The 27,328-nt window shown below is 44.3% G+C and overlaps 1 protein-coding gene across 1 annotated transcript; it reads left to right on the forward strand.

The window, feature by feature from the left end:
- The first annotated feature begins 23,211 nt into the window (after window positions 1–23,211).
- On the forward strand, window positions 23,212–26,365 carry LOC109776553 (uncharacterized). Its single transcript, XM_020335201.4, has 2 exons — window positions 23,212–23,709; window positions 25,925–26,365. Exons 1-2 carry the CDS (start codon window positions 23,332–23,334, stop codon window positions 25,931–25,933), a joined length of 387 nt encoding a protein of 128 aa, XP_020190790.1. The 5' UTR covers window positions 23,212–23,331; the 3' UTR covers window positions 25,934–26,365.
- Window positions 26,366–27,328: the final 963 nt, after the last annotated feature.

Genomic DNA, 27,328 nt, shown 5'->3' on the forward strand with positions numbered 1-27,328 from the left:
ACGTTTAACAAACCCCAAAGTTCATGAAGCAAGCATGAAGAAACTCGATACTCTCATGGTCTAAGGAATCATGCAAACGTTAACCATCTCTGTGTTATGTACCATTAAACTTGTGACGAATGTATCTCATAGCATAACATCAATTCGGGTCGATTCAACACAAATGTTCTTCTAACATTGTGCCCTCAAAGTTGCTGGCATAGACATGCCCATGATTGGGAAAACATAATCATCGTGCAATACTTGAGCTAGTCTTAGAGGCATGACTAGGAATACATTTTATCGTTTATTATTCCACACGTGCATATGGGTTTTCCCCGGAGCCTTTATGGATATACGGGCTCGAGAACCACAACAGTTATAGCATGGAACATAAACATAATCATGAACTTGGAGATAAATAATATCATTTATTATTGCCTCTAGGGCATATCTCCTACACACCCTAGACGGTGGGGTCACCGCGGATCCATATTCCATTGTGGTGAAGCTTCGTGGTGTCGTTTGGAGCCTCCAATTAAGTTGTGGAGATTGCCCCAACCTTGTTTGTAAAGGTTCGGTCGCCGCCTCCAAGGGCACCAATAGTGGAATCACGGCATCTCGCATTGTGTGAGTGCGTGAGGAGAATACGGTGGCCCTAGTGGCTTCTTGGGGTGCATTGTGCGTCCACACCGCTCCAACGAGACGTACTTCCTCTCAAAGGGAAGGAACTTCGGTAACACATCCTCGTCTTCACCGGCTCCACTCTTGGTTATCTCGTACCTTTACTCGTGCAAGCTTACTTTGTGCTACATTCCTTGCTTGCTTGTGTACTTGTTGTTGTTGCATCATATAGGTTGCTCACCTAGTTGCATATCTAGACAACCTACTTTGATGCAAAGTTTAAATTGGTAAAGAAAAGCTAAAAATTGTTAGTTGCCTATTCACCACCCCCCTCTAGTCAACTATATCGATCCTTTCAATTGGTATCAGAGCCTCGTCTCTTTATTAAGGACTTTGTCGTCCGAAGATTATGGTTGACACCATAGATGGTGAGGAGGAGCACCCCGGTGTGATTCCGTCCTCGTCTACGGCCGATGGGGGAACCTCGGTCTCACGAGAGGAGTTCAATGTGGCTTTGGACACATTGAAAACCTCCATGACGGCCGAGGTCAAAGGCATGCTTAAGAACTTTCTTGATGGTCTTAAATTATCCACCGCACCGTTGGAAGTGGTCGATCCCACTAACAAGGTGACAGATGCTAACTCCGACAAGGGGGAAGCTACTAGTGATAAAGTTCCTTTGTCTAGTGGTAAAAGTGGAAACGGCATCTATGCCCATGTTGAACCACCTCTTACTTATGGAGGACCGGTTCCCTCCACTCATTTAAATCATGCGGGTTCTCCTCCTAAGATTGTGAAAAATGAGGATTTTGACTCTTGGGTCTATCGCTTTAAACGTCATTTAAATCATGTTAACACTAATCTTTGGAGAATCATTGAGCAAGGTTTCTATCCGCATGACCCAAGCAACTTCACCCCTAGAGAAGCCGTGGATCATCAATTCAACGAGAATGCTCTCTTCATCATCCAAGATGCAATTCTATCCGAAGATATTGCACATCTCCGACCTTTCACCGTGGCCAAGGAAGCATGGCACCATGTCGTTTCCCTTTACAAGGGAAGCGCAAGCATTCAACGCTCCAACTATGAAGTGGTGCAAGATGAAGCCGATGAGTTTGCAATGAATAAAAATGAAGAACCTCGTGAGCTTTACCGGAGATTAACCACTCTCGCGGTCTCACTCTGAGATCATGGGAGCAAGGATACGGATGACAATTGGATCAAGCACAAGTTCCTCAAGGCCATGATGCCTTACCACAAGGCCATGTCCTCCGTCATCCGTCAAAGGCCAGACTTCCACACCTTGTCCTCATGTGAAGTGTTGGATGAGTTTGTGGCAATGAGGATCTTGGACAAGACCGCCGACAATGCGGTGTTGCGTTCTCAAAGAGCAAAGAAGCCCAACCTTGCCTTGAAGGCCAAGGCTAGTGTGGAAGAAGATGACGAAGAGGAAGAAGAGGAGAGCAACCCCGAAGATACGAAATATGTTTATCATGAGCACACGGCTCTCGCTTCAAGGCAATTTTGGAGCAAGAAGAACACAAGGCCCAACTTCAACAAGAACAACTCAAGTGGCGCGAAGGGCAAGCAACGTGTGGGGACTTGCTATAATTGTGGCAATGTGAGCCACTTTGTTATGGAGTGCCCATATGAGAAGAGGGAAGACAATGGTGGCAAGCTCATCCGAAAAGACAAGGCCAAGTCCTTCCCCAACAAGAGCAACTTCACCAAGAAGACTCCTCCCCAAGGGGTTGGGGGCACAAGAAGAGTACAATGAGGATGATGATGAAGAAGAAGAAAGTGAGTCAGTTGCTATGGCCTCCGTTGCCATTGCGATGACTCCACGGGTATCCCTCTTCGACTCACCCAATGAGAACATCACCGCCAAGTGTCTCATGGCTAAATCCACCAACAAGGTAACCCCCAACATCAAAACTACCATCATTACTAATCCTTCTTTGACGGATTGCATTGATGAAAGTGAGGGGTCTAATGTGGAGGAAAATAAATTTGAGTCCTTTATGAGTAAGCTCAAGGGTAAATCCAAGAAGCACTTTGTTGCTCTCTTGGAACAACTTGGTGAAGCCAATGACATGATCGAGGCTCACGAAGAAACCATCTCTAAGATGGAGGGGCATAGTCATGATTATGCCGATGAGATATCGGATCTCTAATGTGCTTGAGGAAGAGCGCGTTCATCGTTTGGCTCTTGAGGAGTCACACAATGATGACCACGCTAAATTGGAGAAAGATCTTGATCATGCTCTTGTTGTATCTCGTGTGCAAAATTCTGAGAAGGCCAAACTTGATGTTGATCTTGCTAGACTCAAGGAGGAGTTTGATATACTCGACAAGGCTCACAAAGCCTTGAAGGGTGCTCATGCTAGCCTCAAAGAGTCTCATGATCAACTCCAAGTGAAGCTAACTAAGGAAAAAGCCACTTTTCCTCATATGGACTTAATTGATAATGCAAATGCTACTAACCCATGTTTTGAGCATGTGCATCTTGTGGAGGAGAATGCAAAGTTGAAGGAGCAACTTGAGAAAGGCCTTGTGTCTTGCATACAAGGTGAGAAGAACCTCAACGACCTTTTGAGCAATCAAAAGGAAGTTGTGGCCAAGGAGGGAATTGGGTTCGCACCCAAGTCCAAGAACAAGAAGAAGAATGACAAGGACAAACGACCTCCTCCTCTCAAGCAAACTTTTGTGAAGGAGGGAGAGGGTGCTTTCAAGGAGAAGAAGAACAATGTGAAGGGTGGTGATGTCAAGAAGAGCAGCCACTCCTTCCAACAAAGCCGGCGACTTTAACCCTTCTTATGTGTTGTGTTGTGCTAGTGATGGGCATGTTTATGCTAAATTTGTTGGTTCTCCTTATGAGTTCATTGAATGGTCTATTTGGGTTCCTAAGACCCTTGTTACTAACATCAAAGGACCCATTACAAAATGGGTACCTAAAACCAAGCATTGATCTCTTGTAGGTGTTTGCTTTCGGTGGGGGATCATGGTTGTTTGATAGTGGAGCCACTAATCATATGACCGGAAGCAAGTACTTGGTGGTGGACGTGCACAAGATTCCATCTATTCCCACCAATATCGAGTGGGGTGATGCCTCGTCTTCTAAGGTATTGGGACTTGGCAAGGTTGTCATTTCTCATGATCTCACGATCGAGAAAGTCATGCTTGTTGAGTCCCTTGCATACAATTTACTTTCCGTTCGTCAACTTGCACTCATGGGCTTTGCCACTTTCTTTGATATTGATACCGTGGACCTCTTGTGGAGCAAGAATCTTAAAGTAGCCTTTGTTGGGCATGTTGAGAACGGTCTCTATGTGATTAACTTTTCGGAGCGACCCACTAAGAGCGCGACATGCCTAATGGCTAAAGTTGATGTGGGATGGCTTTGGCATCGCCGTTTAGCCCATGTGAATATGAGATCTTTGCAAAGTCTTCTCAAGGGGGACCATGTTCGTAGACTAAAAAATGCTAGTTTTGCTAAAGATCGTGCTTGCAGTGCTTGTATTGAAGGGAAGCTACATGAGAAGGCTCACCCTCCCACGACTATCATCTACTCGAAGAGGCCCTTAGATCTCCTTCACTTGGATCTCTTTGGACCTCCATCCTTTGATAGTCTTGGGGGTAGAAAGTATTGCTTGGTGATTGTGGATGATTATTCAAGATACACTTGGGTGTACTTCTTCAAGAGGAAGAGTGAGACCCAACAAACCGTCATTGACTTTGCAAATGAAGCTCAATGCCAACACAATGCAAAGATCTTGACGATAAGAAGTGACAACGGCTCTGAGTTCAAGAACTACACCTTGGATGAGTTTCTTAGTGATGAGGGGATCAAGCATCAATATTCCGCACCTTACACCCCTCAACAAAATGGTGTAGCGGAGAGGAAGAACCGGACATTGATGGATGCGGCAAGGACCATGATGGTGGAGTTCAAGTCTCCTTACAACTTTTAGGCTGAAGCCATCAACACCGCATGTCATGCATCCAATCGGCTCTATCTCCGCAAAGGCTTGAACAAAACTCCATATGAGATACTCACCGGTAACAAGCCCAACCTCAATTACTTTCGGGTGTTCGGGTGTAAGTGTTTCATTCTCAAGAAAGGTGTTCGTTTTTTCTAAATTTGAGGCTAGAGCTCATGAGGGCATATTTGTTGGTTATGCTACAAACTCTCATGCTTACCGTGTCCTCAATAAGTCCACGGGACTTATTGAGGAGACGTGTAACGTGGAGTTTGATGAGAATAACGGCTCCCATGTGGAGCAAAGTGGTACTTGTGATGTAGGTGATGAAATTCCTCCCCAAGCCATAAGAAGAATGGGTGTTGGTTTTATCCTACCCATTGAGGAACCCCTTGTGGCCGAAGGAGAAGGAAAATGTTCCACTTTAGTGAAACCATCACCAACCCAAGACCCACACGCTTCCGAAGAACAAAGTGAAGGCCCACAACCTCATGAACAGGATCAAGGGCAAGATCAACCTCAAGATGGTGTTGAACCACCAAGTGATGCCCAAGATCAAGTTCTCTCCTCCGAGCAAGTTCTAGATCAAGAGCAAGCTCAAGACGACGCTCAAGATGATCAAGTTACCGCTCCTCAACTCACTCCCGAGGAGTAATTGGAGCGTCGTGCTGCCAAGATTGCATCCAAGCTCACTACCAAGGGTCATCTCATGACGAATGTGCTTGGGAGCATTCGAAAGGGGGTAAGCACTCGTAGACAGTTAGCAAACTAATGTGAACATCACGCGTTTGTTTCTTGTGTTGAACCCCAAAAGGTCTATGAGGCGCTCGAGGATCCGGATTGGCTTAACTCCATGCATGAAGAACTCAACAACTTCGAGCACAACAAGGTGTGGAGATTGGTGCCAAGGCCAACGGGGAATCATAATGTCATTGGAACCAAGTGGATATTCAAGAACAAGCAAGATGCCCATGGGATTATCGTTCGCAACAAGGCTCGATTGGTAGCACAAGGCTACTCCCAAGTCGAGGGTATCGACTACGGTGAAACCTCTGCTCCCGTTGCTCGCCTTGAATCCATTCATTTGTTGATTTCTTATGCTTCTCATCATAACTTTAAGCTGCAACAAATGGATGTGAAGAGTGCTTTTTTTAATGGTCCTATTAATGAGTTGGTGTATGTCAAACAACCCCCCGGGTTCGAGGATCATATTTCCCCAATCATGTGTACCAACTCGATAAGGCACTCTATGGCCTTAAACAAGCCCCACATGCGTGGTATGACCACCTTACCGAGTTGTTGCAAGATCGTGGGTTTGAAATTGGGAAAATCGACCCCACTCTTTTTACTAAGAAGGTCAAAGGGGAGTTGTTTGTATGCCAACTATATGTTGATGATATTATCTTTGGTTCCCCTAACAAAGCTTTCAATGAGGAATTTGCCGCTCTCATGACCTCAAAGTTCAAGATGTCCATGATGGGAGAGTTGAAGTTCTTTCTCGGGTTCGAAGTCAAGGAAAGAAGAGAAGGAACCTTCATCAACCAAGCCAAATACACTCAAGACATGCTCAAGAGATTCAAGCTAAGTGATGTCAAGCCGGATTCCACTCCAATCCCCGTCAAATGCCAACTTGACATAGATCCCAATGGTAAAGCGATGGATCAAAAGGTATATCGGTCCATGATTGGCTCCTTGCTTTACCTTTGTGCATCTAGACCGGATATCATGTTGAGTGTGGGAATTTGTGCACGGTTTCAAGCCGCACCTAAGGAAAGCCATGATGACCCACAAGTTAGGGGATCTATCGTAGTCCTTTTGATAAGTAAGACTGTCGAACCCAACGAGGAGCAGAAGGAAATGACAAGCGGTTTTCAGTAAGGTATTCTCTGCAAGCACTGAAATTGTAGGTAACAGATAGTTTTGTGATAAGATAATTTGTAACGGGTAACAAGCAATGAAAGTAAATAAAGTGCAGCAAGGTGGCCCAATCCTTTTTGTAGCAAAGGACAAGCCTGGACAAATTCTTATAATGAGAAAAGCGCTCCCGAGGACACATGGGAATTATCGTCAAGCTTGTTTCATCACGTTCATATGATTCGCGTTCGGTACTTTGATAATTTGATATGTGGGTGGACCGGTGCTTGGGTACTGCCCTTACTTGGACAAGCATCCCACTTATGATTAACCCCTATTGCAAGCATCCGCAACTACAAAAGAAGTATTAAGGTAAACTTAACCATAGCATGAAACTAGTGGATCCAAATTAGCCCCTTACGAAGCAACGCATAAACTAGGGTTTAAGCTTCTGTCACTCTAGCAACCCATCATCTACTTATTACTTCGCAATGCCTTCCTCTAGGCCCAAATAATGGTGAAGTGTCATGTAGTCGACGTTCACATAACACCACTAGAGGAGAGACAACATACATCTCATCAAAATATCGAACGAATACCAAATTCATATGACTACTAATAGCAAGACTTCACCCATGTCCTCAGGAACAAACGTAACTACTCACAAAGCATATTCATGTTCATGATCAGAGGAGTATTAATATGCATTAAGGATCTGAACATATGATCTTCCACCAAATAAACCAACTAGCATCAACTACAAGGAGTAATCAACACTACTACCAACCCACAGGTACCAATTTGTGGTTTTGATACAAGATTGGATACAAGAGATGAACTAGGGTTTTTAGAGGAGATGGTGCTGGTGAAGATGTTGATGGAGATTGACCCCCTCCCGACGAGAGGATCGTTGGTGATAACGTTGGTGATGATTTCCCCCTCCCGGAGGGAAGTTTCCCCAGCAGAACAGCTCCGTCGGAGCCCTAGATTGGTTCCGCCAAGGTTCCGCCTCGTGGCGGCGGAGTTTCGTCCCGTAAGCTTGCTTATGATTTTTTCCAGGGTAAAATCCTTTATATAGCAGAAGGTGGGCACCGGAGGGCCACCAAGGGGCCCACGAGACAGGGGGCGCGCCCAATAAGGGAGGGCGTGCCCCCCACCCTCGTGGCTAGGGTGTGGGCCCCCTCTGGTACTTTATTTGCTCAATAATTCTTAATAATTCCAAAATGACTTTCGTGGAGTTTCAGGACTTTTGGAGCTGTGCAGAATAGGTTTCCAATATTTGCTCCTTTTCCAGCCAGAATCCCAGCTGCCGACATTCTCCCTCTTCATGATAAACCTTGTAAAATAAGAGAGAATAGCCATAAGTATTGCGACATAATGTGTAATAACAGCCCATAATGCAATAAATATCGATATAAAAGCATGATGCAAAATGGACGTATCAACTCCCCCAAGCTTAGACCTCGCTTGTCCTCAAGCGGAAGCCGATATCAAAAAATATGTCCACATGTTTAGAGATAGAGGTGTCGATAAAAATAAAATACGGACATGAGGGCATCATGATCATTCTCATAACAACAACATATATAGATTTTGTCATATAATTTCTTATGCTCAAGTAACAATCTATTCACAATGTCAAGTATGGTTCAGAAACTTCATTGAGAACTAACAAACTATAATCTCAGTCATTGAAGCAATTGCAATTTATCATAACATCGGAAAGAGTCAAGAATAGAGCTTTTCAGCAAGTCCACATACTCAACTATCATATAGTCTTCTACAATTGCTAACGCTCACGCAATACTTATGGTTATGAAGTTTTAATCGGACACTGAGAAAGATAGGGGCTTATAGTTTCGCCTCCCAACGTATTCACCTTTAGGTGATGTCAACAATAATAGCTCATGCTAACTTACATCCAATTGGATATATATATATATATATATCAGGATCTTTCCAACACGAGGTGCTTGCCAAAGGATAAAATGAAAAAGGGAAAGGTGAGGATCACCTTGACTCTTACATAATGTACAAGACATAAAGTAAAAGATAGGCCCTTTGCAGAGGGAAGCAGAGGTTGTCATGCGCTTTAAGGGTTGGATGCACAAAATCTTAATGCAAAAGAACGTCACTTTATATTGCCACTTGTGATATGAACCTTTATTATGCAGTCCGTCGCTTTTATTACTTCCATATCACACGATCGTATAAAGCTTATTTTCTCCCACATTAATAAGTCATACATATTTAGAGAGCAATTTTTATTGCTTGCACCGATGACAACTTACTTGAAGGATATTACTCAATCCATAGGTAGGTATGGTGGACTCTCATGGCAAAACTGGGTTTAAGGATATTTGGAAGCACAACTAGTATCTCTACTTGGTGCAAGGAATTTGGCTAGCATGAGGGGGAAAGGCAAGCTCAACATGTTCGGAAGATCCATGACAATATACTTTAACTGAGATGTGAGAAAACATAAACCATTACGTTGTCTTCCTTTTCCAACATCAACTCTTTAGCATGTCATACTTAATGAGTGCTCACAATCATAAAAGATGTCCAAGATAGTATACTTATATGTGAAGCCTCTCTTTCTTTATTATTTCCTATTAATTGCAACGATGACCAAAACTACGTTTGTCAACTCTCAGCAACTTTTATGCCTCATACTCTTTATATGTGAAGTCATTACTATCCATAAGATCAATATGAACTCTTTTATTCTATTTATTTATTTATTTTATTTTCTCAAGATCATAACAAGATGGCAAAGCCCTTGACTCAACACTAATCTTTATTATATAGCTCACGGACTCAATTACATAAAGAGGTCACAAAGCAAAAAACTCGAAACTAATTCATACCAAAACTTTATTCTACTAGATCAAGATATTACTAAAAGGATCAAACTAAGTAAGTAAAACGGTAAAGATAGGAGTGTGATGGTGATACGATACCGGGGCACCTCCCCCAATCTTGGCAGTTGCCAAGGGGAGTGCCCATACCCATGTGATTATGTCTTCAGAGGTGATGAAGGTGGTGATGATGGTGGTGGATAATCGCACATCGAGCGTAAAAGCTCCTCCAACTTGCGGATAATGCCCTTGAGTGCGACGATATGATCCTTCAACAAAATATTTTCCTGTGTGAGATACTTGTTTTGTATGCGAGCTAACTCAATCATCTTGAAAGCTTCAATCTCAGTTGGGGTAAAGAGGTTAGGTAGAGGTTGAGGGATGTTTTCTTCTTCCGCCATCGGAGCTTGGTCCTCCATGGCCTTCTTGATCCCTTCATCCTTGTCGACCTCCTCCGGTTCTTCTCTTTTCAACTCTATCTTCAATAGCCAAGCATCCTTGTCTTCATTGTTGAAGGAGGGTGACGTCACGATGCTCTAGATCTGTCAGAAAAACAGCTCGAAACGAAAACAGAAGATTTTTGCGTGATACGGTGGTCAAAACCTTCGGGAGATTATATAATGAATTTTTACCGACCAAAAGAAGTAACGTGCAAGAAAACGGAGTCCGGGAGGCACACGAGGTGCCCATGAGACAGGGGGCGCGCCCAGTAAGGGTGGGCGCGCCCTCCACCCTCGTGCCCTTCCCGGGTTACTTCTTGCTTTCCAAAATTCTTAAATATTTCAAAACGGATAAAAATTGCCATTAGAATTGTTTTGGAGTCGGTTTACTTACCGTACCACATACCTATTCCTTTTCGGAGTCTGAAACATTCTGGAAAGTGTCCCTTATGTATTCCTCCGAGGTTACGGTTTCAATAATATTAGTTTCAACATTTATAGGATTACCTGAGATATAATGTTTGATTCTTTGACCGTTCACCACCCTCGGACTTGTGCCTTCAAAGTTGTTGATTTTTATGGCACCGGAACGATAGACCTCCTCGATAACGTAAGGATCTTCCCACTTAGAGAGAAGTTTTCCTGCAAAAAATCTTAAACGAGAGTTGAATAGCAACACATAATCACCTACGTTAAATTCTCGCTTTTGTATTCTTTTGTCATGCCATCTTTTAACTTTTTCTTTAAACAGCTTGGCATTCTCGTAATCTTGGATTCTCCATTCATCAAGTGAGCTAATATCAAATAACCTCTTCTCACCGGCAAGTTTGAAATCATAGTTGAGCTCTTTAATAGCCCAATATGCATTATGTTCAAGTTCGAGAGGTAAGTGACATGCTTTTCCATAAACCATCTTATACGGAGACATACCCATAGGATTTTTATATGCAGTTCTATAGGCCCATAATGCATCATCAAGTTTCTTGGACCAGTTCTTCCTAGATCTATTAATAGTCTTTTGCAAAATTAATTTGAGCTCTCTGTTACTCAATTCTACTTGACCACTAGACTGTGGGTGATAGGGAGATGCAATTCTATGATTAACCTCATACTTAGCAAGCATTTTACGAAAGGCACCATGAATAAAATGTGAACCACCATCAGTCATTAAATATCTAGGGACTCCAAACCTCAGAAAAATAACTTCTTTAAGCATCTTAATAGAGGTGTTATGATCAGCACTACTAGTTGGAATAGCTTCTACCCACTTAGTAACGTAATCAACTGCAACTAAAATATGTGTATATCCATTAGAGGCAGGAAAAGGCCCCATATAATCAAAGCCCCAAACATCAAATGGTTCAATAACAAGAGAATAATTCATAGGCATTTCTTGACGTCTACTAATATTACCAATTCTTTGGCATTCATCACAAGACAAGACAAACTTACGAGCATCTTTGAAGAGAGTAGGCCAATAAAAACCTGATTGCAATACCTTATGTGCAGTTCTATCTCCAGCGTGGTGTCCTCCATATGGTTCGAAGTGACACTTGCATAGGATTTGTTCCTGTTCATGCTCAGGTACACAACGTCTAATAACACCATCTACTCCTTCTTTATAAAGGTGTGGGTCATCCCAGAAGTAATGTCTTAAATCATAAAAGAACTTTTTCTTTTGCTGGTATGTAAAACTAGGTGGTATAAATTTAGCAACAATGTAATTAGCATAATCAGCATACCATGGAGCAGTACGAGAAGCATTAATGACTGCTAATTGTTCATCAGGAAAGCTATCATCAATAGGTAGTGGGTCATCAAGAACATCCTCTAACCTAGACAAGTTGTCTGCAACGGGGTTCTCAGCTCTCTTTCTATCAATAATATGCAAATCAAATTCTTGGAGCAGGAGAACCCATCTAATAAGTCTAGGTTTAGCATCTTTCTTTTCCATAAGATATTTAATAGCAGCATGATCAGTGTGAATAGTTACTTTAGAATCAACAATATAAGGTCTGAACTTATCACAAGCAAATACAACTGCTAAGAATTCTTTTTCAGTAGCAGCATAATTTCTCTGGGCAGTGTCTAGAGTTTTACTAGCATATTGAATAACATTTAGTTTCTTATCAACTCTTTGCCCTAGAACAGCACCTACAGCATAATCACTAGCATCACACATAATTTCAAAGGGTAATTCCAATCAGGTGGCTGAACAATAGGTGCAGTGATCAAAGATTTCTTAAGTATTTCAAATGCTTCTACACAATCATCATCAAAGACAAAAGGAATATCTTTTTGCAATAAATTAGTCAGAGGCCTAGAGATTTTAGAAAAGTCCTTAATGAACCTCCTATAAAAACCGGCATGACCAAGGAAACTTCTTATACCTTTAATGTCCTTGGGACACGGCATCTTTTCAATAGCATCAACTTTAGCTTTATCAACTTCAATACCTCTTTCAGAAATTTTATGCCCCAAGACAATGCCTTCATTAACCATAAAGTGGCACTTTTCCCAATTCAAGACGAGACTAGTGTCTTCACATCTCTGCAAAACTCGATCAAGGTTGCTCGGGCAATCATCAAAAGAGGATCCATAAACGGAGAAGTCATCCATGAATACCTCATAAATCTTTTCACAAAAGTCAGAGAATATAGCCATCATGCATCTTTGAAAGGTAGCAGGTGCATTACATAAACCAAAAGGCATACGTCTATAAGCAAAAATACCGAAAGGGCAAGTAAAAGTAGTTTTGGATTGATCCTCCGCTGACACATGTATTTGAGAGAAACCAGAATAACCATCTAAAAAGAAGAAATGTGTATGTTTGGATAGTCTTTCTAGCATTTGATCAATGAAAGGTAAAGGGTAATGATCTTTCTTAGTAGCTTTATTTAATTTACGGAAATCAATTACCATCCTATAACCTGTAATAATTCTTTGCGGAATCAATTCATCTTTATCATTAGGAACAACAGTAATACCTCCCTTCTTAGGAACGCAATGGACAGGACTTACCCACTCACTATCAGCAACGGGATAAATTATACCTGCCTCAAGGAGCTTTAGTATCTCCTTTCTTACCACTTCTTTCATTTTAGGATTTAACCGTCGTTGATGATCTCTAACTGGTTTGGCACCTTCGTCCAATTTAATTTTGTGTTGGCATAGGGTGGGACTAATGCCCTTAAGATCATCCAGAGTATACCCAATAGCGGCACGGTGCTTCTTCAGAGTTTTCAATAATCTTTCCTCTTCCTGCTCTGAAACGTTAGCACTAATAATAACAGGATATATCTTCTTTTCATCAAGATAAGCATATTTAAGATTATCAGGTAACGGTTTAAGCTCAAACACGGGATCACCCTTGGGTGGAGGGGGATCCCCTAGGATTTCAACAGGTAAGTTGTGTTTCAAAATAGGACCCTGTTTAAGGAATACTTCATCTATTTCCCTTCTTTCATTCATAAACCTATCATTTTCATGGTCTAGCAAATATTGTTCTAATGGATCAGTAGGAGGTACGGCAATAGAAGCAAGACCAATAATTTCATCATTTCTAGGCAATTCTTTATCATGGGGTTGTCTACGAAATTTAGCAAAATTAAACTCATGTTCCATATCCCCCAAGCCAATAGTAACAACATCCTTTTTGCAATCAATCCTAGCATTAACAGTATTCAAGAAGGGTCTACCAAATATAATGGGACAAAAGCTATCTTGTGGGGAACCAAGAACAAGAAAATCAGCAGGATATTTAACTTCCCCACACAAGACTTCAACATCTCTAACAATCCCAACCGGTGAAATAGTATCTCTATTGGCAAGTTCAATAGTAACATCAATACCTTCCAATTTTGCAGGTCAATTTTGCAGGTGCAATATCATGCATAATTTCTTCATATAAGGAATGAGGTATTGCACTGGCACTAGCACCATATCACATAAGCCATGATAACAATGATCTCCTATTTTAACAGAAATAACAGGCATGCCTACAACAGGTCTATGTATCTTAGCATCGGGTTTAGCGATATTAGCAGCTTCCCCACAGTAGTAAATAACATGCCCATCTATATTATGGTTCAGAAGATCTTTGACTATAGCAATACTAGGTTCAACTTTAATTTGCTCAGGAGGTGTATATGTTCTAGTATTACTCTTACAAACAACAGTTGAAGCTTTAGCATGATCCTTTATCCTAACAGGGAAAGGTGGTTTCTCAACATAAGTAGTAGGAACAATGGGATCATTATAAGTAATAGTCTTTTCTTCAACTGTAATAGGTGCAACTACTTTTACTTCAATGGGAGGATTATATTTAAACCACTTCTCCTTAGGGAGATCAACGTGAGTAGCAAAAGATTCACAGAAAGAAGCTACTATCTCAGAGTCAAGTCCATATTTAGCGCTAAATCCACGAAAAGCATCGGTATCCGTAAAAGATTTAACACAATCAAACTTAGGTGTCATACCTGACTCCTTACCATCGTCGGAACCCCAATCTTCAGAGTTGCGTTTAATTCTTTCCAATAAATCCCACTTGAATTCAATAGTCTTCAGCATATAAGAACCAGCACAGGAAGTATCAAGCATGGTGCGATTGTTGTCAGAAAGCCGAGCATAAAATTTTTGAATAATCATTTCTTTTGAGAGCTCATGGTTGGGGCACGAATATAACATTGACTTAAGCCTCCCCCAAGCTTGAGCGATGCTTTCTCCTTCGTCAGGCCAAAAATTATATATGTAATTATGATCACGATGAACAAGATGCATAGGATAGAACTTCTGGTGAAATTCCAATTTCAATCGTTTATAGTTCCAAGATCCCGTATCATCACATAGCCTATACCATGTCAATGCGTCTCCCTTCAAAGATAAAGGGAAGACCTTCCTCTTAACAACATCATTGGGAATACCTGCAAGCTTAAATAATCCACAAACTTCATCCACAAAGATAAGGTGTAAATCGGGATGCAATGTTCCATCTCCTGCAAAGGGATTAGCTAGCAGTTTCTCTATCATACCCGAAGGAATCTCAAAGTAAACATTTTCAATAGGTTTAGTAGGTTGAGGAGCAATTCTTTGCTCTACTGGTCGGGGCGAAGATGCCCCGAACAAGCCCCTCAAAGGATTAGTTTCCATAGTAACAAGTGACAGAAAATTTCAGCACACTATATAAATGTTTCCTTACCAAGTTCCACTCACCAAAGGCGCTTCACTCCCCGGCAACGGCGCCAGAAAAGAGTCTTGATGACCCACAAGTGTAGGGGATCTATCGTAGTCCTTTCGATAAGTAAGAGTGTCGAACCCAACGAGGAGCAGAAGGAAATGGCAAGCGGTTTTCAGTAAGGTATTCTCTGCAAGCACTGAAATTGTAGGTAACAGATAGTTTTGTGATAAGATAATTTGTAATGGGTAACAAGCAATGAAAGTAAATAAAGTGCAGCAAGGTGGCCCAATCCTTTTTGTAGCAAAGGACAAGCCTGGAAAAATTCTTATAATGAGAAAAGCACTCCCAAGGACACATGGAAATTATCGTCAAGCTAGTTTCATCACATTCATATGATTCGCGTTCGGTACTTTAATAATTTGATATGTGGGTGGACCGGTGCTTGGGTACTGCCCTTACTTGGACAAGCATCCCACTTATGATTAACCCCTATTGCAAGCATCCGCAACTACAAAAGAAGTATTAAGGTAAACTTAACCATAGCATGAAACTAGTGGATCCAAATTAGCCCCTTACGAAGCAACGCATAAACTAGGGTTTAAGCTTCTGTCACTCTAGCAACCCATCATCTACTTATTACTTCGCAATGCCTTCCTCTAGGCCCAAATAATGGTGAAGTGTCATGTAGTCGACGTTCACATAACACCACTAGAGAAGAGACAAGATACATCTCATCAAAATATCGAACGAATACCAAATTCACATGACTACTAATAGCAAGACTTCACCCATGTCCTCAGGAACAAACGTAACTACTCACAAAGCATATTCATGTTCATGATCAGAGGAGTATTAATATGCATTAAGGATCTGAACATATGATCTTCCACCAAATAAACCAACTAGCATCAACTACAAGGAGTAATCAACACTACTACCAACCCACAGGTACCAATTTGTGGTTTTGATACAAGATTGGATACAAGAGATGAACTAGGATTTTAGAGGAGACGGTGCTGGTGAAGATGTTGATGGAGATTGACCCCCTCCCGACGAGAGGATCGTTGGTGATGACGTTGGTGATGATTTCCCCCTCCCAGAGGGAAGTTTCCCCGGCAGAACAGCTCCGTCGGAGCCCTAGATTGGTTCCGCCAAGGTTCCGCCTCGTGGCAGCGGAGTTTCGTCCCGTAAGCTTGCTTATGATTTTTTCCAGGGTAAAAGCCTTCATATAGCAGAAGATGGGCACCGGAGGGCCACCAGGGGGCCCACGAGACAGGGGGGCGTGCCCAGTAAGGGAGGGTGCGCCCCCCACCCTCGTGGCCAGGGTGTGGGCCCCCTCTGGTACTTTCTTTGCTCAATAATTCTTAATAATTCCAAAAATGACTTTCGTGGAGTTTCAGGACTTTTGGAGCTGTGCAGAATAGGTTTCCAATATTTGCTCCTTTTCCAGCCAGAATCCCAGCTGCCGGCATTCTCCCTCTTCATGATAAACCTTGTAAAATAAGAGAGAATAGCCATAAGTATTGCGACATAATGTGTAATAACAGCCCATAATGCAATAAATATCGATATAAAAGCATGATGCAAAATGGACGTATCAAGCCACTTTGTGACGGTCAAGCGAATCTTTCGATATTTGGCTCATACCCCAAACTTTGGCTTATGGTACCCAAGAGGAGCAAACTTCAACCTTGTAGGCTATTCGGACTCTGATTGAGCGGGAGATAAAGTGGATAGGAAGTCAACTTCCGGAGGGTGCCAATTCCTTGGTTGCTCTTTGGTGAGTTGGTCTTCTAAGAAGCAAAGTTGTGTGTGTCTCTCGTCCACCGAAGCGGAGTATGTGGCCGCCGGTAGTTGTTGTGCACAACTTTTATGGATGAGGCAAACTTTAAAGGATTACGGTGTCATTTGTGACATAGTGCCTCTTTGGTGTGACAATGAAAGTGCCATCAAGATTTCTCTCAACCCGGTGCAACACTTCAAGACGAAGCATATTGAGATTCGGTATCACTTCATCCGGGATCATATTAGGCGAGGGGAGATCGAGCTCAACTATGTCAACACTCATGATAACCTTGCAGATATCTTCACGAAGCCCTTGGATGAAGCAAGATTTCGCGAGTTAAGGCATGAGCTAAATATCATTGATTCGAGCAATGTGGCTTGAACCTTTGCACACCCCACCATACTCATCTTGATGTCTTGTTTAGGTGTAGGCATGGACATAGGGGGAGTGTTGTTCTCTCAATGAACTCTCCCTCCCCCCATTATGCATAAATTGATCAACTCTTTCACATGAGCCATTTTTATGGCACTTGTGCTTCAAAGACGAGTTTTGGTCATGGGCCCAAGGATACTTCTTCGCGGTGCCATACCAATTGACTCAAACATAGGTGGCTTCGGCCACCGCCCTCTCTTCCAGAGAGGTGTTAGTGTTTGTTCCTCATTACCTTCTTTCCCTCTTTTTGAGCCGTGTTTGTGTTTGAGTTGCGCCCCGTGTGTATGTGTGTCTGCGTGTCCAGTCGTTTGAAGGTTGTTGTGCAAAGGCCGTGTTTTTCCTCTTTGTCAAAATGTGCACTTTCTTGGGTCTACGGTACTACCGTGGCTAGCCATGGTACTACCGCAGGAGATGAATACGGTACTACCGCAACCAGCACGGCAGTAATTTTTTACTGCCGCTGGAGGAGCGGTACTACCGCCCTGCGTGCGGTACTTCCGCCCAGGCGGTACTACCACAATGACCCGCGGTACTACCGCGCCGTCGCGAGTGGGTGGGGGTCAAGAGCGGGCATGGGGAGTTCCCACTCCCCCATACCCATTCAACTCTGTTTCCCCACTTCGTCTCTCTCTCTCTCCTGCCCAAGAACGGCGCCGAAGGACCTCGCCGGATCTCCATCTCCGGCCGCTCTCCTCGCATTCCGTTCGATGGGATCGTTCCCCACCCCGCCCTCTTACCATGTAACAAGGTTTCTCCCCAAATCCCTCTCTCTTTGCCTCGTTGTTTTGTCTCTAGGTTTTGGGGAGATGCATGTTGTTCTTGAGATTTTAGGCCAAATCTTTGCAAGAGTAGGATGTAGGAGAGTAGTAGTGCAGTAGAGATGCTACTTGGTATGTTGCCACACGGTATTTTTGATCAACCGTAGTACCGCTCCAATGTTGTGGATGTGCCTAGATCTATTTGTCCGGATCTGATTCCGAGCGGTACTACCGCACCTCCCGTACGGTACTACCGCTCTGGCTGCATCCGCCTCGTGCGGTACTACCGCTCCTCTGGAGCGGTACTATCGCTCAGGGCGCAGAAGTAATTTTTTACTTCCGCTCTAGGCGCAGTACTACCGTGCCATCCCGGCGCGGTACTACCGCGGCTAGAGCAGCAGTAAAAGTTTACTTCCGCTTAGTGGTGTGGTACTATCGTTGACTTCGAAACTTCCTCGTGGCAACTACCCAATCTTATTTCTACGTGTTTCGGTTGTTTTTGTTGTGGTCTTTGCATTGATCCTTCTCGTTTCTCTTGTGTGTTCTTGTGTTGTGTGTCATAGGTGGTGGCTCCGGTTCCAATGTCCGTCGTTCGAATCCCAGCCGTGACACAGGCTCGAAGCGCCTGCGCAACCAAGAGGAGGCTCCAGAGGGCTCCAATGCCCCCCAACGCATAACCAAGACCACCGCCACCAAGACCAGGGAGACATCAATGGGCATGGATGAGATACCACTGGATGAGTTTGTCACTCGCAGGAAGCTCAACCCCTATGTGAAGCCCCGTGAGAATTTTAGAGGGAATGATTTGTTCTGGACCAAGCAGCAGAATCTTATCTTTCTGGATGTGATCAGGCCAAGCAGAACATCTACGTGGACGTGCACTGGATTGACATGATCATATGAGGAAGGATAAACACCGGGCATTTTTTGGTGAGGCTTTGGACCCGGTGGAGCAATTTAGCATTGAGGACTTGATCACTTTACACCTGGACTTTGACCCTGAGATTGTGGCCCAATTCTTTGCTTCGGTCCACTTCCATGCTGATGAGGAACGGACCATGACATGGATGACCAATGGACAGAGGATGACTGCTAAGTGGAAGGAGTTCATGGATCTGCTACAGGTTCGTGATGAGGGGATCAACAAGCTCGTTGGTGTTCGCCCTCATGCCAACCCCGAGTCAGCCAACAAAAACAAGCATCAGCCCTACTTTGTTGAGAAGAAGCTTCCCAGTGGCAAGAAGGCGTGGGTGCTGAACTCATTCCTTGATGTCATGCACCGGATTTTCTGCAACTCCCTCTTTCCGCGCATTGGTGACAGGGATAAGGTGCATGCTTATCTCGTGGATATGATGTTCATCTGTGAGGAGGCGCGTCTCGCTCAGACGCAACCACTTGATATCTCTCATATCATGTGGTGTGAGCTGCAGTTTGCGGTGTTCAACCGTGAGGTACCCATCTATGGACCTTACCTGTTTCACTTGATCTCGAGGACTTGGGAGCAGCTCTATCCCAATGATGAGTTTGTTGCCCCCGGCTGGATTCGTCATGAGCCCATCAAGATCCGCATCAAGAGCCAGTGGGCTAACACCACTACCCGTGCTGAGGCAGAGGCTGCTAAGATGGACGTGGATGAGGATGAGATTGAGGAGGAGGAAGCGGATGAGGACAGCTCTGATGGATAGTCGCCTTCATCTTCTGAGCCCTCTTGGGCTAAGAGGCTGAAGAACAAGATGAAGGCTCTGTTCTGCATGCAGGCCAAGGGACAGTACAGGTCTCATGTTGCTCAGAAGGAGAGCCGCCGGCGCGATAAGAGGATCTTGAGGACGTTCGGCGAGCAGGTATCAAGCGGGTCTGAGAAGCACATCACCCCAGAGGCTGAATGGATGGTGAAGCAGGGCTACCAGTGGACTGAATCTGAGGAGGAGACCATCCCCGCTGCCGAGACCGACGAGGAGCGTGACGAGTGATCGCTTCAGCTTGAGCTACCACCTGTGTTGTAGGTGTCCTCTCTACCCTTTTGGTGTCTCGGTGCCAAAGGGGGAGAGAGTGTAGGATTTGCGAGTCTTGTGTCGTGTTGTGTCGCTTTGTCGCTTTGCTTTCGTTTTGTTGAACCTCGTTTGCTTTAGTTTGGTTTGTGCTCGTGAGACCAGGATCTCTATCATATGGTGTAAGACATATGCACTCTAGCGTATTTATTGTCTTTCTTGCTTAGTAGCCCATGAGCCTATACTATCTTGTGCCAGTTACTTTATGCTCATATTATTATCTTGCCTCCTTTCTTAGTGTTAGTTATTTTGTTGCAAGATATGCCTCGTCTATAAATATAGGGGGAGTGTGGATCCTAGTATGTGTGCAGTGCAGTCCAAAGCATTTCTCTAGAGAGCACACATCTAGGGGGAGCCCGTCTATATTTTATAGTTGTTGGGTTTGCCTATGCTTCATTTTATTTCCCTATGTGCAAATCCCGTATTGTCATCAGACCACCAAAAATGGGGAGACTGTAAGGGCATATTTATCCCTTAGTGGTGTTGATGATTGATGACAATGCTTTTGCGGACTAATCATGTGCATTGATCATTTCAGATATCTCATGTTTAGGCACAAGATGATTCGTTGCCCCTCGGAGTCCAGTGAAGACGGAGTTTTCCCTAAGTTTCTTTTCGGTGGATTTGAGTCGTAGGAAAGCTGTACTATTAAGAACGGGTCCGCTTTGGAAAGGTTTGGCTGGAATCATCACGTACACGTATGTTCCTTTTCCACCACCTTTCCTTTGTCTCTTTGGAGCATCCTCCGTTTTCCCGTGTCTCTGCAAAATGAAGAAATCCTAGTGTTGGTTGTGCTGGGGCAAGCGGTAGTACCGCAGATGCTCATGGTAGTACCGGCCGCGGTCGCGGTAGTACCGCAGTCCCTTGCGATAGTACCGCTCCCAAGGCGCGGTAGTACCATGGCCTCGGGCCAGGAACAGCTGCACGAGCGGAAGTAGGGCGGATGTAATTTTTTACATCCGCGTCCTACGCGGTAGTACCGCTCCCTGTATGTGGTAGTACCCTGTCGGAGTTTTGCACAGATCGACACTTAGCGGAAGTAGCCACAGATGTATTTTTATTCGTCCGTGCCTTCCCAGCCTAGACAAACCCTCCCTTGCGGTAGTACCGCAAGGGGGAGCGGTAGTACCGCTCCGGCGGTTCTACCGCTCTATGCTTCAACGCATCAGGGCTGGTCTAGCTCCTGCCGTGCATACGGTAATACCGCGGTGCCCCGCGGTAGTACCGCATGTCTGGTGCGGTAGTACCGCAACTCGCGGGCTGAGTAAGTGGATGACGGTTGGATTTGTCCTTTCACTATATAAGGGGAGTCTTCTTCTCCGAGTTGACCACCTCTTCCATCCCTAAGCTCCATTTACGCCCGATCTCTCTCCCTAGCCAATCAAACTAGTTGATTCTCTAGGGATTGGTTGAGAAGGCCCCGATCTACACTTCCACCAAGAGAAATTTGATTCCTCCCACTAATCCCTTGCGGATCTTGTTACTCTTGGGTGTTTGAGCACCCTAGACAGTTGAGGTCACCGCGGATCCATATTCCATTGTGGTGAAGCTTCGTGGTGTCGTTGGGAGCCTCCAATTAAGTTGTGAAGATTGCCCCAACCTTTGTTTGTAAAGGTTCGGTCGCCACCTCCAAGGGCACCAATAGTGGAATCACAGCATCTCGCATTGTGTGAGTGCGTGAGGAGAATACAGTGGCCCTAGTGGCTTCTTGGGGAGCATTATGCGTCCACAACGCTCCAACGGAGACGTACTTCCTCTCAAAGGGAAGGAACTTCGGTAACACATCCTCGTCTTCACCGGCTCCACTCTTAGTTATCTCGTACCTTTACTCGTGCAAGCTTATTTTGTGTTGCATTCCTTGCTTGCTTGTGTACTTGTTGTTGTTGCATCATATAGGTTGCTCACCTAGTTGCATATCTAGACAACCTACTTTGATGCAAAGTTTAAATTGGTAAAGAAAAGCTAAAAATTGTTAGTTGCCTATTCACTCCCCCCCTAGTCAATTATATCGATCCTTTCAAGCGTCAAGGCCAAGCCTGCGGAGACGCTGCTCGACCGGCGCACCCGCAGCGCCGGCATCGTCATCAACGAGGGCGGGCGCGCCTCCTCCTCGGCTCCTCCCCGCGTCGTCAAGCCGAAGACGGAGCCGGGGCTCGCCACCGTGAAGACGGAGTCGGGGTTTGCCGCCGTGAAGACGGAGCCAGGGCCTGCCGGCGTGAAGATGGAGTAGCCGAGGCTCGACGACGCGGCGGCCTTGAAGTGGGCGCGCGAAGACTGGGCGCGGACGGAGCTGGAGCGCCAGTGCCGCGCCCTAGAGCAGATCGCCATTCGGCGCCGTGGCCGCGACGAGGGAGGCGTCGTCGTTCTCGACAACGACGCGCCGCCACCGGTCCACCAGGGCGACCCCGGGCAGGGGTCAAGCAGGGGCGGCCGCGTGAAGGAGGAGAAGGACGACGAGGATAACGGTGATGGCGGCGACAGCGGCGACTTCGCCGTGCTCAACGCGTTCTTCGGCCTGTAGTTGCGGCCTTTGTTTATTTAAGTATTTCACTTTACTATGTAAAAAACTATTTAAGTCGCCTAAGTAATGTCATGTTTGCCGAATGTTTGTCCTTTTGGCCGAATTTTAGCCGAATCTTTGTTCAAAAAACTTTAAATAAGGCGTCTTGGGGCGACTCTTGGACCGGTGGCTGAGAACCCGAACGCTCCCAAGCCGATTTTAGCGCCAGTTCGCTCTCAGGCGGCGATTTTACGAGCTTTCTGGAGGGCCAAGGGTTGGAGATGCTCTTAGTGCCGCTGGTTAAGAGGTAGGGCGGCATGTCTATCCAAGTAGGCAAAGATGTGCAGGCCTGTGGGAATCATAACGATAACGATGGCGATGGCGAGACGCGGGTTCGGACGTTACCATTCACAAACAAGATTGCAATGTGTTTTCACGCCCGGTGACCTTTCCTCCCATCCATCAGAAAAAGTCTTTGGAACGCGCTAATGGACCAGTCTTCCGTCCAGCCCATGTCGCTGTTGGCCGCGTCACGTGGATGCCGTGGGTACCCTAGGAGCGGAGTCCAGTGGTCATGATCATACCACTCCTACCAGTTAGTATATTAATCTAATGTAATGTAATGCGGCCAAAGGAGTAGGAATGGTTGCTTCCACGTAATAGCAGCAGCCTCCATGTCATCGATCCTGTCAACGCGTGAATTTCAAATGGTTCGGTTCAGCCCAAAGTTTTCTCGTCCCTTTCCGTCACCATCCACGCAACACCAGCGGGCCATTTAGTATTGGTATACATACACCGGAGATGGACATTGGCGAGGGAAGGAAGAGTCGTCGCTCATTGCGCTGTGCCTACCGCTACTGACGCGCGTGACGACCGCTACCGACGCAGCAAAGATGCCGGCCGAGGAGCTGCGCCACGGCCCCGTCGGCGCCTTCTCCTGGCTCGGCATCGCCTTCCTCACCGTCAACTCGGCCATGGCGATCCACAGGTCCAAAGGCGACCCGTCCGCGGTCGGCTTCGTGGCCTTCTCCTACCTCGACCTCGTACTGCTCTTCTACTTCCATAGGAGGTTCGAGAGCGCCGCGCCCGGCTCACCGGCGAGACGGAGGCTCAAGGTGGCCGTCTGGGTCCTCACCACCATGCTCACGGCCGTTCTAAGCTATAAGGTGGCGGCTATCATGCCGCTGCCAGTGCAGATCCTCGTTTGGGCCATGGCCGGCGCCGCCACAGCAGGAGGATTCTACGCCTTCTTCCTGTTCCGGGAAGGCAAGGCAAGTGTCCGTCCATTCCTTCACCTTAATTATTATACTTATATATATACTACTAGTAGTTTATTAAATTATTTTCATAGACGGAACGTTATACTTTTCACGGCAATATCAACTCGTTTATTCAAAAGAAAAATGTTTACCTGCAACTAGTATGCTTTTAGTCTTGGCTTTTTTGCTTGTGTTCCCCGTGCATGTATTCTCATACAACTGTCCAGATGCCTAGGCGGCAAGAATTGATCACCAAGTGTGCCCGCCGGCCAACCTAAGCAGCATATCACCCCGGTTGCTTTCAACATCGACAACCCGTTGGGTGAAATATATATGTGGACAACTAAGCCGGAGATTCCGATGGACACCATGTAATTTTTGTCCACGCGACCGGACACCCCCAAATAGACAAATGCATAGGGTGGACAAATCGAGGAACACACTTACAGATGCCGGCCTTAACCTGGTTGCTAACACGACATGCCTGTGTATTGAGCTTCTATTAAGACTAGATGACCATATCAAGTCATCTTCATTCCTGAATCCTGATAGCAGCTTTCAATGATGTTTCTTTCTTGTTTTACTCTACTTGTAAAAAAATTCAGTAAACCTCAACAGTTTTTACATCATTCTCAATTTATGTTTTTTCTTTGTCTTCCTACTTCTATGACAATTTTTATTGTGACATCTTTCTCTCCCAAGTTTATTTAGCCGGATATTTGGCTTCTTGTGTTTAGTTTTTAAAAAGATAAAGAAAACAAGTATATCCTCAGGCATACATCTGTCTACAAATGACAAACTCAATCGTTAACTAGTCTAGACAGCAATCAGCGAGAACTATGATAGCCAACCTAGAGGATATCAATTATCCTGTTAAATCGCATTTAGATACTGAATAACAAGCAGGGCACGCTTCAGCGGAAGATTGACATATACTCCCTCCGTCCCATAATATAAAATCGTGTTTGATACTATACTAGTGTAAAAAAACGCTCTTATATTATGAAATGGAGGGAGTACTTTGCTAAGGAGGTGATCAACATTAGAAGGGTAGCATTAGGTGATCATGATTAGTTCCCTTGCCGCTTTGTGCCTTGTCCGTGTGGTGCCAAACCAACACAACTTTTTTTGTCAAAGTGTCATTTTCAGGTCAAAATAAACCATGCATAAAAGAACATTTAGATTTGATCTTCTGCAGTTCTCTAAATTATACTTTTTTAGAGAATTCACAGTTCCTTATGTTTTTCTTTTGTTTTGTTTTTCCTCATGTTCAGTAAATTTCTTGCTTTTGATTCAGAACTTCTACTTTTATTAATTCTGAATTTGCTGGGAAAAAATTCTTATGTGGTTTATCACAGAATATATATGCTTTATACAAACTTGGTGTAGACAATATTGACATCATTGAGTCTATACATAAGCAAGACCACTAAATTCGAGTGATTTGGTGTAAATATGCGCCAACATAAAACACAACATTTAGCCATGGATCTTGTTGGATTTTAATAGAGTTTCTAAGTTTATGTGAAGTGATGCAAAATGCACAATGAACTTATGCGGTTTCTCGAAGGAAAAAGGTTTGTGTCGAGTGAAAATCAGAGAAAGTTGACAGAATCATGCAGTTGTTGAGATGGCCAAGTCAATGTTCAATGAGAGGACATCAATAAGAACGGTATTCCTGATACCTTTTGGAAACAAGTTGTCAATAGAACAACTTCTAATTTCGACAAACACTATCTAAAGAAGATGGATCGAAGTCAGACAAAGCTGTTCCTACAGGATCTAACATGATTTTTGGGACCAAAGTGAAGCCGGTCTAAACTGACAGTTTAACTATCATATTATATTTCTAGTGTGGCTCTTAACATACTTGGGTTTGATCTGAAGCCAAGCAAAAACAATTCCAACTTTCATATATTCTATGTCTGGTGTGGCTCTTAACATGAGTTTAGTTTTGTAAAATTACTTTTCTTTGGTCCATCGATAAATAGTAAAACTTGAATCTATTTGTCCACGTATGTTCACTGGATTTTCTTCCATAACAATTTGACAGTGAAAACACAGTTTGTCTTTGATGAAGATAAGATAGTAGAAACAAAACGAATGGGGTGTGCTGGTTTACAGGCTTTGACCTAAATTATACATGCAAACAGTCATGCTCATTCTTATCTTCAGCACCCTATTTGTTCGGATAAACATAACAAGTTTTTTCTGTTCTGTTTCGCAGGATGGTTAAGGAAGCGTGGCATATATTTGCTGGGAAAGCCCTTATTTTGGATCCTACATGCTCCAAACGTAGCTGGGAAAAGAAATCAAAGGTACATATGTTCTTTCAGGAAAATGGGACGTTATGGACAAGGTTTGGCGCACTCTCACTTCCAGGTCGTTGGCTGCTGCCGCAACTGTTGCCGCTGAGCACGCAAATGTTCGACTTTTGTCCTTCTAGGGCCATGGGCACTGAGCTCGGGAGGGCGTTCTCTCTGTCAAATTCTTGTCACGCTATATGAAACCTTACATCTAAGCTGCTAAAGTGAATGACGGGTATTGTCTGTATTGTGTATTGTGTATTGTGTAGGTAGCAAGCAGCTTCCTTTTGTCCCAGGTCATGTAATATCATCAGCAAAAATAGAACTTAAGACAGCAAGGTCTTACATTTTTTTTTGTTAAAGAAGAAGGTGGGGTAGCAAGACTGATGATATTGTTGCTCGCTTGGTGTGGTAACTCATACTGTGGCAGTGTAGTTTGGTCATGCCATGACGAGTGGCATAATCAAAACAAGGATCAGTTCAACTTTTTTCCTGAAAGGATCAGATAATAATAACAGAGAAAAAAGAAAGCAAGGACAAAGGGGACGGACTGGGCAGAGTGTGGATATTATCACAAATCGTAATCGGCAAAATTCTAATAGTATACGACGAATTGAGTTGACCTTACCCGCTTGTCTTTGGTCAAGATGTTTGGTGCACCTAATGGCCAACTACTAACAATTTGTCATGAAATAGGCCAAGTGCGCAGTGGGTTCAGTTGTGTTGGAATTTGGGAAAGTTTTACTACTTTATAAAACATTCGTGGTCAGCTATTTTGGTTTGTGAAGCATAAAGCCTTTGAAGCAAGCAACTCCCTCAACCCCAAGCCTTGTAGTGTCATCAGTAAGAACGGAACTTAAGACTGAATTGTTGACTGTACCTTTCAGGTTTCAGGCACTGGGTGGCGAGGATCGAACGGGACACACGCCATTGCACGCTGCTGAACATTGAACGAGACGTCAATACAATATTATCGTATAGACAACGTAAGCGACCCAATAAGTTTGACTTAAGAAGAAAAGAAAAAAGACAAAGACCTTCCAGTACCATATGTTCCAGTTGGACTTGCAATAAGACATCCGAAGCTTCATGGTTGCTGATGGTGGGCGTGGTGATGCTGTTGACATTTGACAGATACCACCGGCTCTACGGACAGGGTATGCCCACTGCCGCCCGTGTAATTTTCTTCTGTAGAACATGATGAGTATAATAAAGCGGCCAAAGAGAACGAACTGATTACTGAGTACAGAACTAATTTGGCAACACGATATGCAAGTGCCCAAATATTGAAATAGATAGTAGGTACGTAGTTGATGCCGGCGCTT

This window comes from Aegilops tauschii, chromosome 3, assembly GCF_002575655.3.
Source record: "Aegilops tauschii subsp. strangulata cultivar AL8/78 chromosome 3, Aet v6.0, whole genome shotgun sequence".
Lineage (NCBI taxonomy): Eukaryota > Viridiplantae > Streptophyta > Magnoliopsida > Poales > Poaceae > Aegilops > Aegilops tauschii.